Source organism: Rhagoletis pomonella, unplaced genomic scaffold (genome assembly GCF_013731165.1).
Source record: "Rhagoletis pomonella isolate Grant_MI unplaced genomic scaffold, Rhpom_1.0 Rhpom_scaffold_00002, whole genome shotgun sequence".
NCBI lineage: Eukaryota > Metazoa > Arthropoda > Insecta > Diptera > Tephritidae > Rhagoletis > Rhagoletis pomonella.
The window spans coordinates 103,937,927-103,958,500 of NW_023458556.1; the positions used below are offsets into that span (position 1 = coordinate 103,937,927).

The following is a 20,574-nucleotide window of genomic DNA, read 5'->3' on the forward strand; positions in this document are numbered from 1 at the left end:
TAAAAAAATTTTCCCTGCGCCAGGATTTGAACCTGGGACCTCAGGCTTACCACGCGAGTGCTTTGCTCTGTTGGCCATTGTAACTGCTGCAGTGTCGCGAGCAAAAAGGCACACTTATGCTTTTCACGGGGCATGAATTGGCAGACTATCTCATCAACTTGTATGATACTACTAGTATTTATACTAGTAGATGCTGATGCATAGCCTGACAATTGACATCTCGTAGGACATCGCAATGTTAAAAATACCAGTCGCTAACATTGAAAAGGGATAGAACGTGAACTAGTTCGGCTGAAACGCAAACCGGTAGAATTCTAGTTCACAACTAGTAGCTTTCCCTGCAAGGATATTTCATGTTTTCGGAAGCTAAACGTCGCATTTTTATTTTGATGGACAGTAAAGTTGGAATAAAGTAACCAAAGAACATATTTTGCTCTCTTTGAAGGAAGTCGATAGCTTCTGCGATAGGTTGCATTACTTGTGCATATTCTTCCAAATACTCAACTTCTTCCTCATTGAAAGTAAAAATTTCCAGCTTATAGCATATTTAGTTCACCTAATCTGTTTTTGACTTCTATTAACTTCTGAACCGAATCGTACAATGAGTTCCATCTTGTAACGCAAGGTGTAACCAGATTCGAAGATATAACTGTTTTTATTATTTCCGCAGATTTCGGCCTATTACATTTATTATATAATTTTGTACACCTGAGTTAGCAAAATGTAAAAAGTTAATATATGTACATGGTATAGATTTAACCTTACTTCCTTAGAGGGTCATTTTTGATGCTGTTTTTTCGTTTATACTAAACTACCCTATAATAGGACCATATATGCAAGGTACAATCTCTGAAAATTTGACTGAAATCTATCCAGTAGTTTTTGAGTTATGTGCAATCATGGAAACGGCTATTATTTTACATATCGTCGTCTCAGAAAACGGATGTCGAATGTTACAAAACACGGTTTTGAGAAAATTGACTTTGAAGTTTAAGGTCGAATTAATCCGAAACTGTACGGTAGATTTTTGTAACTTTTGAAGGAGACGTAGTTGGTGTTATTAGTTTTGATTTCCCATATTTTTACATTTAATATCTCTTAACGTTAATGAGAAAATTTACTTTTCATTCCGTATACATTTGTCGTAAGTAGCGTTTACTCACCACTTTGTTTTGTCCACAGAACATACGACAATAGTAAAGTATCTATTTCAACGACGATGGTATAATTTGATGAAAAAAACAGACATATTTATTAAATAATGATTACTTATTAGAAAAAACATATCAAAAACATAATCATGTATTTAATAAAAAAAATCTGTACATCTCTTATGCTGTAAATATGTTACGAACATACGTTTTCTTTATATAAAAACAAAAAACAATACTTAAATTCAGTCTTTTGTACATTTTTATCTCTTTCATTTCATTGGAGACTCAGTGCAAGCTAAAATTTAAAAATTTAAAATTTTAAAATTAGTTACTTAGTTTAATTTTCAATTTTAATTGTATCGTTATAGTAGAGGACCATCCAATTGTCGTAAGTTCAAAGTTTTGCGATACATACGACAAATGTTTTATGATTAAAAAAGGATTACATTTGTATGGGAATTTGTCGTATGTGCCACATACGACAAACGTTTTATGATTAAAAAAAAGGTACGTTTGTATGGGAATTTGTCGTATGTGACGCATTTTCAGCACATACAACAAAAGGCATACCCAATCATTAATATTATGTAACATACGACAAAATGCGCACGAAATATCTCAAAAACTAATGGAGATATAAAAAAATGGATTGCAGAAATCGAAAGAGCATGTCCAACTTAGTAAATCTGCATCAAAATCCCAAAATCGTGATTTTGCACATTCGTCATCCGTTTTCTGAGGCGACGATATGTAGATAATATATTAAATTCACAGTAAAGGTTGGATTAAAAATAAAGCTATGTCTAAAGTTGAGCATTTCTATTATCGGTTTTTGACGTATGTATGTTTCTTGGTTGTAAACCAATTTAAAACCTTTATTTTAGACATAATAGTACATTTTAATGCAACCTTTAAATATAAAGTGAGCTTTAAAGTGACAGGTTACTTGAGAAAAAGGCCCCCTCAGAGTAACAGCGTTACACTTTTTTGCTTTTTTGGAGTTTTTATTATTTTAAAGTTAGGTACAAATAACGTAACTTTGGATTAGCGTTTTCCACTTGCATATGTAAATTGGCTATCTTCGCTTGGCTTGTTTCACTAAAAGTCTAGTGATGGTGAGTTTTTTCTAACTATCACTAAAGTTTTAGTGATAATGCAATTTGTTTTTCACTATCACTAAACCTTCAGTGATAGTAAAATTTTTTTTTCACTATCACTAAATTTTCAGTGATAATGAATTCTGCATTTTAACTATCACTGAATAAACAGTGATAGTGCAATTCAGTGGTAGTGCAAAAATGCCCAACCCTGCTATTCTGTAGGGAATACTCCACAATAACAGAAACTTCACTTAATAACGGGTGATTTTTTTGAGGTTAGGATTTTCATGCATTAGTATTTGACAGATCACGTGGGATTTCAGACATGGTGTCAAAGAGAAAGATGCTCAGTATGCTTTGACATTTCATCATGAATAGACTTACTAACGAGCAACGCTTGCAAATCATTGAATTTTATTACCTAGAAAAGTTGGCAGAAAATCCGCTTTTTTATCGACAAATTTTGTTCAGCGATGAGGCTCATTTCTGGTTGAATGGCTTCGTAAATAAGCAAAATTGCCGCATTTGGAGTGAAGAGCAACCAGAAGCCGTTCAAGAACTGCCCATGCATCCCGAAAAATGCACTGTTTGGTGTGGTTTGTACGCTGGTGGAATCATTGGACCGTATTTTTTCAAAGATGCTGTTGGACGCAACGTTACGGTGAATGGCGATCGCTATCGTTCGATGCTAACAAACTTTTTGTTGCCAAAAATGGAAGAACTGAACTTGGTTGACATGTGGTTTCAACAAGATGGCGCTACATGCCACACAGCTCGCGATTCTATGGCCATTTTGAGGGAAAACTTCGGAGAACAATTCATCTCAAGAAATGAACCGGTAAGTTGGCCACCAAGATCATGCGATTTGACGCCTTTAGACTATTTTTTGTGGGGCTACGTCAAGTCTAAAGTCTACAGAAATAAGCCAGCAACTATTCCAGCTTTGGAAGACAACATTTCCGAAGAAATTCGGGCTATTCCGGCCGAAATGCTCGAAAAAAGTTGCCCAAAATTGGACTTTCCGAATGGACCACCTAAGACGCAGCCGCGGTCAACATTTAAATGAAATTATCTTCAAAAAGTAAATGTCATGGACCAATCTAACGTTTCAAATAAAGAACCGATGAGATTTTGCAAATTTTATGCGTTTTTTTTAAAAAAAAAGGTATCAAGCTCTTAAAAAATCACCCGTTATAAAAAACACCGTTAGACAGCAATAAACCAAAGTTACACCTTCAAAACGTTATTGACACGTTTTTTGCGCAACCGGTTTATTTTGTAAGTTTCAAGTGCATTTTTTTTTTAAGTTCGAATAGTTAGAGAAAAATTTTAAATGGAAAACCAAACTATAAGTAAGAACCTATGTACCAATTTAAAAAAGTGACTTTTTATCATTTGTTTGCAAAAAAAACTGACTTATTTGCATAACCTCAAACGTTTTCTGATTTATTTCCATTTATGATTTTATGTAAACTTTTACAATTTTGTTAACTTTCGGCAAACAAAATGGAAACAGAAATGAATAAATTAAGATGTAGTGAGTTGATTTTATTTTACTTAATCCGCCGTTTTTAGCCGTTTTCAAGAAAAACGGGTTTTTTCTGGGCTATCATGCTAATACAAAAGGCGAGTTGTTTGAAGTTTGGCTGATTGGATGTTCGAAAAAAGAAAAGCCTTTTTCGGTTGTCAACCATATTTGAGAAAGTTCCATGAAACTCTTAGAAGAAAAAACGTGTATTTTTTGCAATTATTTATCAAAGGAAGATGAAAATTATGGATAACAATTTGGAAAGGATGCTAAAATATTTAGATCTGAAAACATAGCGTTTCCTGCTAATGAAGTTCTTTTCGAAATCAAAAAGCCAAATGTGTCGACCATCAGTCGGATTCTAACTTTCGCTATCGCTAAAATGCTAAAATAGGAAAGTTAACATTTTTTCGAATTTTTAGCTATCTCCAAAAATATCTCCTAAATTTTTTGATGATAAATAATCCATTTTAATGGTGATAAATAGTGAAAATGGAAGTATGTGATAGCAAAAAAAAAATAGCAGCCTCAGCAGCGTACAAATACACTTACGCCGACTCGCAAAGACCATTGATGAGCAATGGCAAAAAGGCAAATCCTTGAGAGAAGTTACGGATTGAAATGTAGAAATATTTTACTCAAAGTGAATAGAGCTTTGAACATTCTTTTCACAAATTAGTTTCAAAAACATTCGTATTCTTTTCAGGAAGTTTCCAGCGATGTTTGGTAAATGTGTCATAAAGCAGGATTTTTATTCTGAATATATGTAAATAATATCGGTGGAGAATTTAGAAATACTGAAACCTCAAGTGAAAATGAAGTGTTTTATGAAGACTAACTGCTTTAGGAATCTCTCCTCAAGCCATATCTGCGAGACATGTAGTAAATATTTTTCTTTTTTTAATTTAGGAATTTCGATAATGGCATAATAAATCGCTAGAAGAAACCATTTATGTACATGTGACCATACTTATTTTATTACGTAACTCATTATAAGAGAGAGGGGGTTGAGTAAGAAAATAACTTGTGTCAAAACCAAGCTAATTGGACAACGTTTTTGAGTACTACCTAAACACATATCGAGGGCTTATATTCAATACCCTCTATGTGCAATTTTCACAAAACCTACTTTGTGATGGTAGAACCCTTCTGGGACTTACCTGTCATCACTGATATTAATTATGACTTTGCAATTTAATAGCATAATGTAATAAACAAAGTGAAAGCAATATTTGACGTACGCTTATTTGAAAATTTAAATATAAACAATTCGTATATTTGTTTACATTAACCCTCTTTCGGCTTTGGTTTGGGACCGAATTCTGAGATAGGGCGTTCTTCAACCAAATTCTGTGATAGGTTGTTTGTCAATATTTTCAATATTTTTTTTCAGAATTTATGCGAGTTGCACTAGAAATTTCCTGATTTTCTCGATTTTAGCAAATAAGTTAGTAATTAAAGCGATTTTTTTTTTGTGAATAACTATTTACGATATTTACACATATACATAAATAAATATTATTGACGAAGGCACAGAAACCGCACTTGGCAGTGCAGCTGCTTTGTCTCGGAAACAATATGCCAGTACGCAGAATGTCCCCATCTCAAAAGATTTCCCCATATATGTATATACATATATACACATTAAATTAAGGATTCTTTCTCAAATTAATTACTGCCAATCAGGACCAATATTATTACTAAATTGGCGAAAGTATACATTTTATGCGATACTTCACATCTGTTTGGCGTACTGCGGTTGTAGTTATTTTCACGATATGCCTTTGCACTAAGGCATTTGAGAACATACCCACACTTTGATCATTACCTCTCATCTGATGAAATAGCAGGTAACATCTTTGATGGTACTGCATCTGGATCGAGGCGTCTTATCTTTGCATTAATACTTGCATAAATGATATCATTCGATTTGAAGTGCAGAGCGCAAACTTTCGGTGATCCAGTTAGTTTAACCCCACACGCATTCATCCAATCCCTTCCTTGCGTAACATCTGCTAGCACACGAAACATACCTACCTCATTGTTGTGGGTGCTTCTGCATAAACAGCAAGTATCGGGAATTTTAAACGAATTTTTTTCTTTTTGTTCTTTAATTTCTAAAACAATTATTTTTTGATTTGAAATCAAAATTTTTTTATTTTGAAATTAATTTAAATATAACGTTGCTAGTTTTAAATGGGTTAACGCAATGACAAAACCGTTGCATATAAGCGTATAAAAAATAAATATGGCAATTATTGATTTCACTTTGCTTATTACACAATGGTTGCGTTCCTTATCTCCCAGAAATAGTCAGAAAAAGTCCGAAGTAGTCAGATTTAGTCCAAAAAGCGTTCCTTAACTCGAAAATGACAGCAAAAATGAGAGAGTAACACTCAGTGAGAGTGACTCTCTTCAGTCCGAAGTAGTCAGATTTACCGCCCTATTCCCACACCACTGACAAAACTCAGCGGCTGACTATTGCCTTTACTACTGCGCCCAATACTATGCCGCAAATGTATTTTAAGCTGTCGTATGACAATTGTCAGTTTTATTGTTATGACCTACTGAGTAAGTGACAACGGCGAAACAATGTTTATATTGTTTTTAGGCGCAGTAATTGTGACAATAGTCATATGATGAATTTTGTCAGTGTTGTGGGAATAGGGCGGTTAGTCAGAAGAATTTTTTCTGACAAAATCCTGAAAAGTGTCAAACTCAACTGAATTTAAATTAACGGAAATTAAGGAATACGCAAAAAGTGAGAATAATCTAAAAAGTAAAAAGTGAATTGAAATTGGAAGGAGGCAAAAAATAATTGATATAGTAAGTGTTTATTGAGCTTGTGCTTGTGTGAATGTGTTTTGTACATACATTTCCATTCTTATTTGACGTTAGTTTTGTTGTTGCCATTCTTTGGACTAAAAATTTGGTTTTTTGCATTCCTTTACTTTTCCAGTTATTCTCTTTTAGTGAGCGCATTTTGCTTATGCTCTGGCATTTTGACACTTTTCAGATTTTAGTCCAAAAAGATAAGGAATGAACCTTATGTTTAATAGTAAATTCTTCTGTCAAGCGTTATACAAGATCAGCATTAATATCACCGATGGCAGTTAAGTCTTAGGTGGATTTTTATATCAGTACCTCATTTTTGTGAATATAAGCCTCGATATACTCATCAGTTGAACATACAAAAAAGCAGAAAAGTCTTTTTTACGAAAGCTAAGTCATGTTTTAACATTTTATGTATTGCCTTTACACTTTTTTTAACGTTTGCCATCTTTTTTACATTAAAACAAGCAATTTTTAGCAAAAAAAAAACCGACTTCAACTCTCATATAAAAAAAAAATATATATATATATATCTCATGATCCGCTGATCGGATCTTAACCAGATTAGTATGGGACCACCTCTGAGACACTACCTTTCCGAATTATCGAAATCGGTTGACGTGGTCCAAAGTTATGCGGTAACATACATAAAAAAAAAAAAAAATATTCCGACGAACTGATAACCTCCTCCTTTTTTGGAAGTCGGTTAATAATGCTATATTTTTGCTGCTATTAGTGATGGGCGAAGTAGCGATTTTTCAGTATCAGTGAAAAGAGAGATTGCGATTTTTAAATCACAGTGATTTTTTTTTATGGCTATTGCCATCGCTAGTTCTTTTAATAACACAGAAATGCGTAATAGTTCTAATAAATGATGACAAATCAGTGTTGGTACATGTAAGGGTGATTCCTTACCCGTAGCGATTTCAACCGAAAAATGAGTGTAGGGAAAAGAGGGAAAAGTTTAATTTATTCGCTCAAAAATTGCCATATTTCACTTCGTTTTTTATTAATATTTGCAGCAATCTTTACTCGTTGATACAAATTTTTAAATAAAAAACTGAAACGCAAATAACGCGATTAAGCAAATCAAACTGCGTACTTGAAAATGTCCGCTTAAAACCACCATGGAACAGTAATGAAAAAACGCAATATAGATACGAGAGTATTCACAATGAATAATAAATATTGTTAAATCACCATTTCTTCCACGAAAGAGAAAAATCACCATTCGCCACTTCTGTTGACTAGCTATTGACAGATGTGATTTTCATTCACAGCGAAATATCATGCGAGTAGAAAATCACTAATATTGTGGCCTAGTAGTACCAGTCACATAAGCGATTTTTAAATCACAGTGATAAAATCACCGGTAGTGAAATATCGCTCATCACTAGCTGCTATTAATTTCGCACGGAAGATATAATCATTTGACCTAATGTGCAACGGAACTAGGGTAAGCCTAACCTGTGCCTGTCGCATAATATCCGATATGTTTTTTGAGGTTAGGGCTGACCCAGACCCGTTAGACCGATTCTGAGCCAGATTCAGATTCAGTGCGTCAAAATACATTTGAATAAATGTCTGGTTCCCAGATCCTGACAATGTTTTTTTGTGTGGTTGTGTAAATAATAAAAAAATACACTCTGATGTAGTAAACAAAATATAATTACGTGATGAATTACCTTCTTGACCCTTGTCATTTGAAATTGTTGGCTGGGTTTGATAATGAAGGCGCACTACCTCTACTATCGAATCGAACTTATACAATGCATGTCTAATGTCTTCAACAGGCAAATCTTCCGGGACGTCCATGACGAAGAGTGTGAATGTTTTTTTTCGGTCGGCAGGGAATCGCTATCTGTAAATATTTTTTGATAGAGTTACTTTAAGAATAATCAAATTTACATGTTTGTTTGCGTTTAGGGATGAAACGATACCATGTAGGTATCGATACTTACACTTGGAAGTAGTATCGAAAGAAAGTATCGATACCTAAAAAAATATCGGATCTAAAGTATCGATACCAACTCATATCGATAGGTTTGGCTATGTAGGTATTTCTAATGAACTAAATAAGTCAATTTTTTGTCATAAGTTAACTATTATCTGGGAGTCCTATACTCCAAACTATATGTTTAATGATGAATGGTATTTAACACAATTCATTGGAAAAGATTACAAGAAAGTTAATCTCGTTTAAAAAAAATTTGCTCATATAGTTTTTCTGAGAAAGTCTTCTTTTGTTGCACTTCCTAGGAATAGAAGTTTTTCCCAAGATTTCAGTGCAGTGAAAATGTACTGTTATATACAGTTATGCGACAAAGATTTAAATACCTACGATTGTATCATAATAGCTCTGATCCAATACTTTTCGAGAAAAATCCTGTAAAACTGTCAAACAGCAAAATTACTCTCTGAAGTGAGAGTAAAAAGTGAGTAACAACAAAAAGTACGGGAACAAAAAAACCATTTTTCCTGTAAAATCGTCAACCAGTGATTGCATGGCACTTTTCATCATTTTACCAGAAGTAAAAGTTCGGGTAAAATCTTGCAACTTCATTCTCTACACAACTCTCCAAAAGTCGCTCTCATTTACAGGATTTTGGAGTACGGGAACATTTTTCCTGCAACTTCGTGTAAAATCCTGTAAGTTCATGGAGTACTGGATCAGAGCTATTATCTCCTTATTACTTCGCATACAATAGGAGCACGGAGAGTACAGAAACAATATGATACGGATGAAATTTTACTGAAATAAATTCTGAAATGCATTTAAAATATGAAAGATTTTATAGTATCTAGATAATGCAAACTAGAATAATTTTTCTATTTGACATCTCTCCAGAATAGATGCGAATATGGCGTTAAAATTTTCTGGAATATTTCATTTTTCCCCGGATTTTTTTTTAATCTACTCTTTTTCTTTTTTGTTTATTTTCTTAAATAACTGAGCGAGACCCCCACTAGCTTTAGTATTCATTTCGACTCGAATCGAAATTTTCTCCGTTTGGCAACTTTGGTATTCTGCGTTCCGTGTCCTTTCGATCAATCTTCGAAATTTACGATTATACATATACTATACTACATTTCGATCGTAGTTCCGTTTTTCTAAGTTGCAAATTTGTTGACGGAGAACGTTTCGATTGTTATTTTCGTGGGTTTCAATAACAAATTTTATAAAAAAATTAAATAAAATATACTGATTTTACAATCATAATCATAATAGTCATCATAAATGAATTTTCTCGATTGCTGTGTTTTCGCGAGCGGTTATACGGGCAATACGAAAAATTGGCTCAAATAATGGCAACCAAAAGGGATATAGCGCGAGGTTTTCAAAGAGAAAGTCCAGGCGTTTTTGTTTTCATTATCTATAAATAAGACTGTGAAATGCACTGAATACAATTTATTCTTTTTACATGAAATTAATAGATGTATGTACATTAGGGTGCCCATCGAAAATGCTTTTTTTTGGAAATTTCAAGACCCTACCCCCAAATTTTGTTCCTTTCTATGAGAAATATAATTGCCTATTTTTGTAGATTTTTTGAAGGTCGTTTAGAGGTCGATTTATGTCAGAAAATGGGATTTTGTATATTTATGGGTTTTTGAATTACTACTTTTGATTCGATTTCAAAGATCGAATATGGTCTGAGAAGAGGATATATAGGCCTTCAAAATGGTATATAATGATCTATTATCGGACTTGGCTTGTTGGGATTTTTATCGGGTAAAAAAACATATTTCTCATAATTTTTTTAAATTTTAACCATCGACAACTTTCACCATTTCAAAATATGTAGTACTATTTAAAAGTACATTTATTTTCAAACAAACTGATGCCTCATTTATTGAAATCGCATAAAAATTGTCGAAGTTAGGCAACTTTTCTTAAATACAGCCTTGAAATTATATGTTTGTGTACCAGTGGAGTAGCCAGGATTTGGCGAAGGGGGGGATGGAAAAAAAATTTGCATCGATAACTTAAAGTTGTGATACACAATGGCTAGAGGCGTCGCCTGTGGGCATTCTTTCATATACGTATGTATGTGCCATTTTTACCGTTATATATTTTTTGTGTACTCGGATATTTCGTGGGGAATTCATGCTTTATTTAAATTTAAAAAATTCGTTAGTATACACTTCAGTTTTTACACATTGAATATATCTCCATATTTTTATATTTACGCGTACATATTTACATTTATTTATGTACAAGTCTACAAAATCTTATTACTTATAAAGCGATTTTTAATCTTCGTTGCTTAGCACACATTTTTTCAATAACTTCTTGTGCTGTAATCGGCACATCATTATGTACCGCTAACGTCGTTAAACCATTCAGCCGCTCCTTAATTGTATAAAAAGAAGGGACAAGTGCGCTATTTAAATTTTTTCGGTTTTTAGTTTTTGGTGGGTTTCATATCCACTAACAGCAGAATGAAAAATGTTTCTATATTCTGAAATGTTAACTACTCTTGCAAAAGTCGCTATAATACTTATTTATACACTTTCAAAAGTCTCCTCTTCGTATGAACTAAGAAAACTGCAAGAAAACGTGGTAGTTTCGGTGCCTAATGGAAGAGGTCGCAAAAAAGAAGCAAACCAATCTTCCTGAAGGAGAGAACGCGAAAAGCTAAAAAAGCTAGCTATGTAAAAGATACTGGAATTTTTTTTTAATGTTACTAGGCTCTTGTTTATCAAAATTTTCAGGTAATAAAAAAGTTCGGATGGTACTTGTTGTCGGATACGTTTTTTTTTAATTTATGGCCTACTTAAAATCACATAACGCTGTTTGCAAGTGGACTTCTCAATTGTAAAGCACAATATACATATCAATATTTTAATTACCTGTCCAGTAGAGATACGTAGATAAGTTTTTAACCTCTTTAGAGTTGAAAAGGTGCGTTCTGCTGTTGAAGTGGAAACGGGGAGAGTGGCACAAATTGTTAGCAACTTGTATAAGTTATTGAATGACGTTTTATCGCAGTTCTGAAGTGCATCAAGTGCAGTTTTTGGCGAAAGATTCTGCCGCTTTGAGAACGTTCTCCATAAATTAGTTTCGGCCACTATATTTGAGCTTTCAATAAGTGGTTCATAAAACTCAGCAAGCTTAAATATATTTGTGTAATTTTCTTCACTCTGGTCTGTTGAAAAAATCGAAGCGAAACCTCTGAAGATCGTTTTATGTTGAGTGAATCGAGTATCTATTTCCATTATTATATGATCAATAAATGGATAAAAAACAGAAATCTTGAAATAATCAGCTAAGTTACATGCTTGCAGATTTTGACTAGATTTGTATCGGTTCTTTTTGATTTCAATATCCATGTCGTTTGTATATTTTTCACAAGTTATGAACAATTTTTCAAAGTAATGTTCGCGGGAACGAATACGTCGTAGCTGCGCCACTAAGTCATTTTCCAAATCCACTACAAGCGCTAAATCTATCTGTATTTGTTGGAGTTTATTACACAAAGGCAGAATGTAGGAGAACATATCGCCTATTATATTAATGGTTATAATAAATTCGAAATCCAAGCTTCGTTGAAATATAATTGCATCAGTTGATGATCCGTCATTCCATTCGCCTATGTCACCCAACGCAGCATGTACAAAAGGCATTAGAGAAATGAAGTCTGATACCGCAATTATAATTTTGATGTCCACCTAGTAACGCTTAATCTCTTAAGACTTTTAACGCTTGGTGCTATATCTGCTGCTTCCAAGCAGCTTAAAATAACTGGTTTCCTCTTCGGTGTATTAAAAAATGTGTACAACTTTTCCACGATGGCTAAAGTATGTCTTATTGGCGGTATTACACTAGCTTTGGATATGGCCAAATTAAGCACGTGTGCTGAGCAATGCACATAGAAAGCAAAAGGATACTCCTCTTGAACGTATTTTTGCACGCCGTTAAACTGGCCTGACATATTCTTTGCCCCATCATAACCTTGACCAAAAAGATATTGACAATCGATATTACATTCTTTTAGTGTATTTAGAATTATCAAAGCTAAATCTTTTCCACGAAGCGATCTCGCCACAACAAAACGAAGGAAGTCTTCTCTCAAACTTACTTCCCCTCCATGAGTCTCATCAACATATCGGAGACACATTCCTAGTTGTCTACACTATCCTTTTAACCGTCTCATGATCATGATATAATATTCAAAAAGGACATTATCAGAGTTATCTAATTCAGCTTTAATATACACTGACTCATTAATATCTGCGTACACAGACATAGAAATGTGCGTAATGGACTGCAAAAATAGGCGTTTTAAGAACCACATATGTATTTTTATAAATAGTATTTTTAATGTACTTCATTGAATTATTAGAGTAAAATCATAGTAAAATAACACAAAATACAAGCTGTACTTGTCTTTAAAAAAAGGACATACAATAAATTAAAAAAAAAAAACACAATATTCCAATTACGAAGGGAAAAAGCACTGAAATATAGCTATTCGGACCTACATACATACTTATGTACGAAATAATAGTGCGATTCATAAAACGGCAAAGTGGCGTTAGATATAAAGAAAATTTTTTACAATTATATTTCGATGCAGGCTTAACTGATATACTTTTTCTTGAAGCATTCGAAGACAATAAAAAAAGATGTGTCTCGCGACTTTGATTTTGCAATGATTGTCAGCTCAAATAATATGGCAATGTAGCAATTTTGTCGCAAGAAAGTTTCCATACAAAAATAATCAGCTGTGTCGCAAGGTGGCAAATTTTGCAACAAATGCGACATTTGCAACAACTTTGCGACGTTTCATGAATCCCACTAATAGTAGTGTGACATTTTGACCAGTTTTGACTATTCTTCTTTACATTGAATAATTTTTATTAATTTTATATAATGGGCCATATTTTAATTTATAAGTGAATTTAATTTTAACTGTTCGAATCTATGAGTAATATATGATTGTTATGTACTGGCTAAATTTTTATAATGTATGATTGTGCCAAAACTGAATGAATTGTGCCAAAAAGGCCCTTGTGAATGAAAATGCCAAAAATGGCACTATTGTGCCTACTTTTCCAGCACTGGATAACACGATACGAGACTCAGCATCCAGCCAATCAGAGCATCCCATGATTTTGTGCTCTAATTTGGCAGCACTAACACACCATGGGGAGCTAAGCAAAATGGTGAGATTCCAGTCGCTACCCGAAAAAAGGCACCGTTTTCGATCAAGGGATTTTTAGTTTTGTGTTTACAAAAAATGCTACAAGACTGCGTTTATTATGTAAAAAAAAAGTTTTTAATCGCGACCTAAGGATTTTATAACGCTAAAACATAGAGCAAATATATACAATTTTATAAATTTTGCGTCTTTCGCGTAACCAAAACTGACACCATAAATTCATCAATAAATGCCGTACTTAGCACAATTTTTTGCCAAATTCACACTGGCAGTTTATTATACTAAAATTTAATAGGCCATAAAAAGTGTGAAATTTTGTTGAATTTTCATAGTTTTTGTACAAAGTTTGAAATTTGAACATGCTTGTTTTTATTAGGTAATCGGCATACTTTTATAAAAAACGTATTAAAATGTCTCGTAGCTATCTATTTTTTCACCTCTGTGTGCTCTGATTAAATTAATGAGCTTGCTCCTAGTATTTTCAGACCGTGTGAATTCGGATTTTTATGGACGGGAGAGAGAAGGGAGTAGAGTTTTAGCGCATCAATCTCAAACCGGGAAAATTACGGTATTATTTCGGTCTGATATTATACCTCGAAACCTGAAAAGCCTAGTGTGTTTCGCAAAAGGTCTGAAAAGACTAGTATAGGCTCAATATTCAAATTCATAATCCATCAACCGATAATTTTATATATTCATTAAAAGATAATTTGTCATCCGTCTGAAATAAAAAAAATTAAATCAGGATACAATAGTATCGTGTTATTAATTCAAAAGTAAAAAATTTTTGTTCAATGGCGAAGGGGGGAGGATGTATCCCCCCAATCCCCCCCCCTGGCTACACCACTGTTGTGTACTGTATTTTATTTACTCAACATTTATATATATATTACCTGCTTCAAAAAAATGGGCACCATGGAATATCTAGTAATTAATCATCGACGAAAATCACATTACCTAAGATAAATGAACATAAATTAGGGACAAATCTCGAACCAGACAGAACGAAAAATTACACTGAAGATGGCACAACGCCGAAACCGGTTTGTCTGCAAACCAAACTTGACAAGGGATGACGGAAATTCGTTCCAAAATAAATCATCTTACCACCCTGTCGGAAAAATCAACCAACACCAACACATTTATATATACCATGGTTATTTAGCAGAAATTAGGTTTTTAGAAAATTTTAGCAAAACAGGCGTGGCACCGCCCACTTATATCATATATGTGTATCTCAAAAACTACTTCACCGATCTCGACCAAATTTTGTATACACACTGATCTGCCCATCCTTAAGCACCATACTGAAAATTTTTCTAATCGGTTGGTATTTTTTTATTTTGAATATTGAATACGATCTTAGTCTACAAAGCAACTAACATGAGTTCAGCATTTCTTTAGAGATTTTTGCTCGAACCAAAGCAGGTCATACAGCATCCGTCATTAAATCTATTTTATTAATTATGTTGTGCAGTTAAGAGAAAATTTAATTATTTTCTTTGTTTGAGTATTGTTTATTTTTGGGTACAAAGTTAGCAACACTTTCTTCGATGTAAGTAATGTTATTTAATGCGTATTGCATATTTAGAAAAACCTTATAATTTAAAGTAAGGTTAGGTTATATAATATAATTATTTTCTGTCAAAAGAAAATGCTTAACAACAACCAAGTGAACGATTTATGGCTTATCGGAAGGTCCTCAGAAAATATGACCAATTGTGTTTTTCCAGTAAATAAACAGCTTTTAAGTCGGCTTCTTTATTAGCATATTAAAAATAAAAAAAATTTACAATACAGTGCTCGATTAATATCTTCTGAAGTTGTTGAGTTTTGGAAAAAGAATAACATGTTATATGCAGATGAACGGAATATAATTTCGAAGGTAAGAAAACTGCACGCAGAATGGCAAAATTTATTAAAAAATAGAAACAAAAGGACAGAATACGTAGTGAAAGCTTTGACATAGCTTCTGCCAAAAATAATCAAATAGCGCATAACAACAATGAAGATGCAACTATAAAACTAGAAATGACAACAAAGCAGAGTAACAAACGTAAAAGAATTGAAAGTGAATTCCCTCAATCGCCTGATCAGGACTATGGGTAAAAAAATGAGGAAACCCTGTTTGAAAAACATAATTTTAAAGATGATCTAATGTTTACCCCAAACAAAAATAATAAAATTTATTTAATGACGGATGATGTATGTGCTGCTTTGGATCGAGCAAAAGTTTCCAATAGAAATGCTGCATTAGCTGCAATATGCCATGCTTTGCAGTGTAATTTGCAGAATATCTGCTGCAATGTAGAATCCATAACTGGCCGTCTCCACAGGATAAAATTTATTGCTGCCCAGCTGTCATTTTGGTCGCTAGATATAATTTATATCAGTGGCAATATTTGTGTGGGCTTTTTATATCTTTATATAAGCATTTGTAAGATAGCTTCGAAAACGTATTTTTGCCGGATTTAATCGCTTAAAAAATTTAGAAAATAGGCTATTTTACATCCAAATACATAATTGCAAATATTTTAACAGGAAACAGCTCAATTTTTGCTTTTATATTAAAATAATAATGATGTTGCAGCCACGAAGTTTTCGTGCAAATGAAAATGTAGTTGTCAAACTACCAAATTGCCGGCAATAGATGACAAGATATGAGCTCTGATATATATTGCTCTCGAAGAGCAATGAGCGGTCTCCATTGGCAAATTATATTCTAACATATGTATCAAGATATAAACTTTATCCTGTGGAGACGGGCAGTAGACTTAAACGAATAAAATATCGGGAAAAGATTTCAAATATATTAAAAAGGATTTTAATCCTGACACATTATTTACAGTCCATTGGGATGGAAAATTGCTGCCAACATTAATGTCAAAGGAGAACGTTGATCGACTAGCTGTGATTGTATCAGGAAACGAAACTTTTAGGTGTACCAGCTATTAACAATGGAACTGGTGAAGCGCAAGCACAAACAGTTTACGAACTACTTCAAGACTGGAATATAGCAGATCGCACAGTAGCAATGTGCTTTGTTACTACTTCAAGCAACAGTGGTTTAGATAAAGGAGCGTGTACTTTGCTGGAAAATAAATTTAAAAAAGGCCTTTTTCCTTTAGGTTGCAGACACCATATAATGGAGTTACCAGTTGGTGCAGTATAAATACTCTTTTTGAACCTTCCACTGGTCCCAATATTAAGCTCTTTGAAAGATTTAAAACTAACTGGAAAAATATTTCGAAATTTGAATACAAATCTGCATTAGAAGATCCTAATATTATTAATCAGATATCACCAGTTTGGGATGAGTTCATCGCTTTCTTTCGAAATCAAATGGAAAGTGTCCAGCCAAGAGATGATTACAAAGAGCTGCGCCAACTGGCCTTGCTCTTTTTAGGTAAAGATTCTCATAAAATTGTTCCTATCATGGCTCCTGGAGCTGTTCATCGAGCAAGGTGGATGGCAAAGATAATTTACTGTTTAAAAATTTATTTATTCCGGAATCAGTTCGTCTTAACTAGTAGAGAACTTAACTCTTTTCGTCAATTCAACATTTTTACAGTTCGAATATATTTGAAAACTTGGTATGCATATCCTAAGCCTACGTTAGCTCCGTTCAATGATCTGAAATTACTAAAGGAACTTATAGAATCCAAACACATCAACTGTAAAGTCGCGGAAGTAGCATTTAACCGCATGTCTCGACATTCTTGGTATTTAAGTGAGAAATTAGTCGGACTGGCATTTTTTGAACCTTCTGTGCCAGATGAAATAAAAGGAGCCATGGTATTAGCTTTGACAAAAAAGTGGTTAGACGCACCTGGCCGAACGATAAAAATAAATAAAAATTTAATTCCAAAGCAAGAACTACCAGACTTTGGGGCGCAACATACTTTAGATTTTTTTAAAGCAATGAATGTTTCAGAAGACTTTCTGAAAAAAAAAAACCTAGTTTATGGTGAAGATCCGAACTACCTCAAAGCACAAAATAAAATTCAGAATTTAAATGTTGTAATTGACGCAGCTGAACGTGGAATTGCGTTGATTGCAAATTACAATTCAATTTTAACGAATCAGGAAGACCAAAAACAGTTTCTTCTCCAAGTTGTAGAAAACCATCGTCTGAAATTTCCAAACTTAAAAAAAAATACACTCATTTAAGGACTCATTATTGATTAGGACTCATTCGTTTAAAATTAATTGTTTACATTCTATCTAAAGTGATTTTCAAATTTAAATAAAAAGATGTATGAAAAAATTTATTTCATTCAAAGGGCTGCGATTTCTATCCGATTAGAAATGTATGGTGCTTAAGGATGGGCAGATCAGTGTGTATACCAAATTTGGTCGAGATCGGTGAAGTAGTTTTTGAGATACACATATATGATATAAGTAGGCGGTGCCACGCCTGTTTTGCTAAAATTTTCTAAAAAACCTAATTTCTGCTAAATAACCATGGTATATATAAATCTTTAGTAGATATTGATGAATTTCGTAGCCACACTGCGAAAATATATAAAAATAAGTACAGTACACAAACATATAATTTCAAGTCTGTTTTTAAGAAAAGTTGCCTAACTTCGACAATTTTTATGCGATTTCAATAAATGAGGTATCAGTTTGTTTGAAAATAAATGTACTTTTAAATAGTACTACATATTTTGAAATGGTGAAAGTTATCGATGGTTAAAATTTAAAAAATTATGAGAAATATGTTTTTTTCTTACCCGATTGGCTTTCATTGGGACAGGTAACCAAAATACAATTTTTCTGTGTCACCTCATGCGTGGTATTATATATGTAAGCGACAAGCGAGGAAATAAACATACATGTATACATTAGGGTGGCCCATTTTTTTCCAGCCCCCAGCACCGAAGAATATCAAAAATGGGGAGACCCGTATTTTGTTATTTTGAAATTGGTTAACACTTAATGGTGCCGCCAGAGCTTTGACAGTTCTCATATATTTTATTGGAAAAAAGCACTATAAAATCGTTAAAATCAAATGTTTTTCTTAATATTAATTATGATGCATATTTAACCTAAATGTTTTCCGAACTATTTTTTCCTAGCTTGTTACGAACATATAAAATAACTCATATTTGAAGCGAGGTAAAATTATCATATAATAAAAAATAGTAAAATTTGAAACTTAGTTTTATGTTTTGAATATTTCCGAAGGGAAATATGTATGTATGTATTCTTATTCGAAAATTCCGAAAAGTTGATTTTGCTGTGTATTTTTGGACCGCAATAATTTATGTACATACATATGTTGATAAAAACATAGCAACCGAAACGAAATGAAAAATCGTATACAAATAATGTAGTAATCGGTTCGATTATTGAATCCATCGTAGAAAATTTTCATGTTTATTTTTTACATTTCTGGGCAAATGAGCGTATGTAAAAAATGCTCTTACAAAAGATTAGAAACTGTCCAAGACGACAGGAATGCAAAAACTCCATTTTCCTTACCGAAGCTAATCGTCAAATCGCATGAAATTATAAATTTAAGATTTGAGTGACAGCGAACACAATAATATTAAATTAATAGCACAGGCCTGCGAAATTTAATTTTTTCCCTTTCCAATAATTATGATTTTTTTTTAATATCCGGGTACATATCGTCCTGTTTCTGCATTAGCTATGTGTCTAATTTTTTGTGAAACGAATATACTTAGGTCTATTTTTATGCCGTTTTTCTATGCAGATTTGAATTTATGCGGTTTTGCTTTTTTGAGTGTTTTTATTACTTTTTTTTGAGTGTGTAAGAGAAATGCTGCTGATACTAAATTTGTCTTAGTATTCTTACATAATTCATATACATACATATTTATTGTGGTATTTTTTTGTTTTTGGTTAAAATACAGATAAAATTTGATTCATTTCATTAATGTTCAGTTTTACATGGAATAATAAGTGTTGAAGTGAAGAAATAAATTGTTTTGTTTTGCTTAATATTGCTTCACTGGCTTTTTTATGCGGTTTTTTTAGAAAATTTTACATGTTGCGTCTGCATTTTTGAAAATGCTGGAACGCATCCCCTGTTTTTGTATAAAAGTAAAGAACTTTTTTACGCGGATTTTTTGTATGCGGCTTTCTGAGAGCATATACCGCATAAAAAAAGACCTAAGTGTATAATCATTTACAAAATTAGTTTGAACATCCTACTATTTTGAAATAAAACAAAAACTTTAATAGGTTCTGACTAGTGTTAGTTGAATCAAAAAAAAACTTAAGTATTGAGTTTTTTTACGATCTTTAGGCTGACTATATTGCTAAGCTTAACAACCGTCCTCCTTTGAGGAGGAGTGTCCTCCTCAAACGTGATTTGTCCTCCTCAAAAATATTGTCCTTCTGTGTTCTCCTTTTGAGAAAAAATGTCCTCCTTTTCAAGTATAAAATATTCAAGTCAGCGCAGGGTTACACGAAAAAAAAGTTGAATGGAAAAAAAATATCAAAATATTCGCCATAAAAAGACGTTTACATTGTTCAACTCGTAGTTAAGTGATGTAAACGTTGGATTCAACTAACCGCCTGTGAAAGTTGAACAGTGTAAAGCAGTGTTTGCATTGTTCAACTTTGCGTTCAATTCAACGCAGGGTTGCATGAAAAAAAAAGTTGAATGGCTAAATGTTGTCTGGCGACCAACTTTGTTGAAAGCGGTTAGTTGAAAGGCCATTCAACCAAAAGTTTCATGCAAAGCTAAACAATGCAAATACCTTTTTATGGCGAATATTTTGATATTTTTTTCATATTTTGATATTTTTTTCATATTTTGA

General features: G+C 33.0%; 1 protein-coding gene across 1 annotated transcript in view; it reads right to left on the reverse strand.

The window, feature by feature from the left end:
- Positions 1-20,574, reverse strand: part of LOC118734285 — a gene marked incomplete at its 5' end in the record, with an annotated part of 137,635 nt that overhangs the window by 99,485 nt on the left and 17,576 nt on the right. The window contains 2 exon segments of the mRNA XM_036463998.1: positions 8,300-8,453; positions 8,455-8,475. Of these exon segments, the coding sequence (XP_036319891.1) occupies positions 8,300-8,453; positions 8,455-8,475 (175 nt within the window).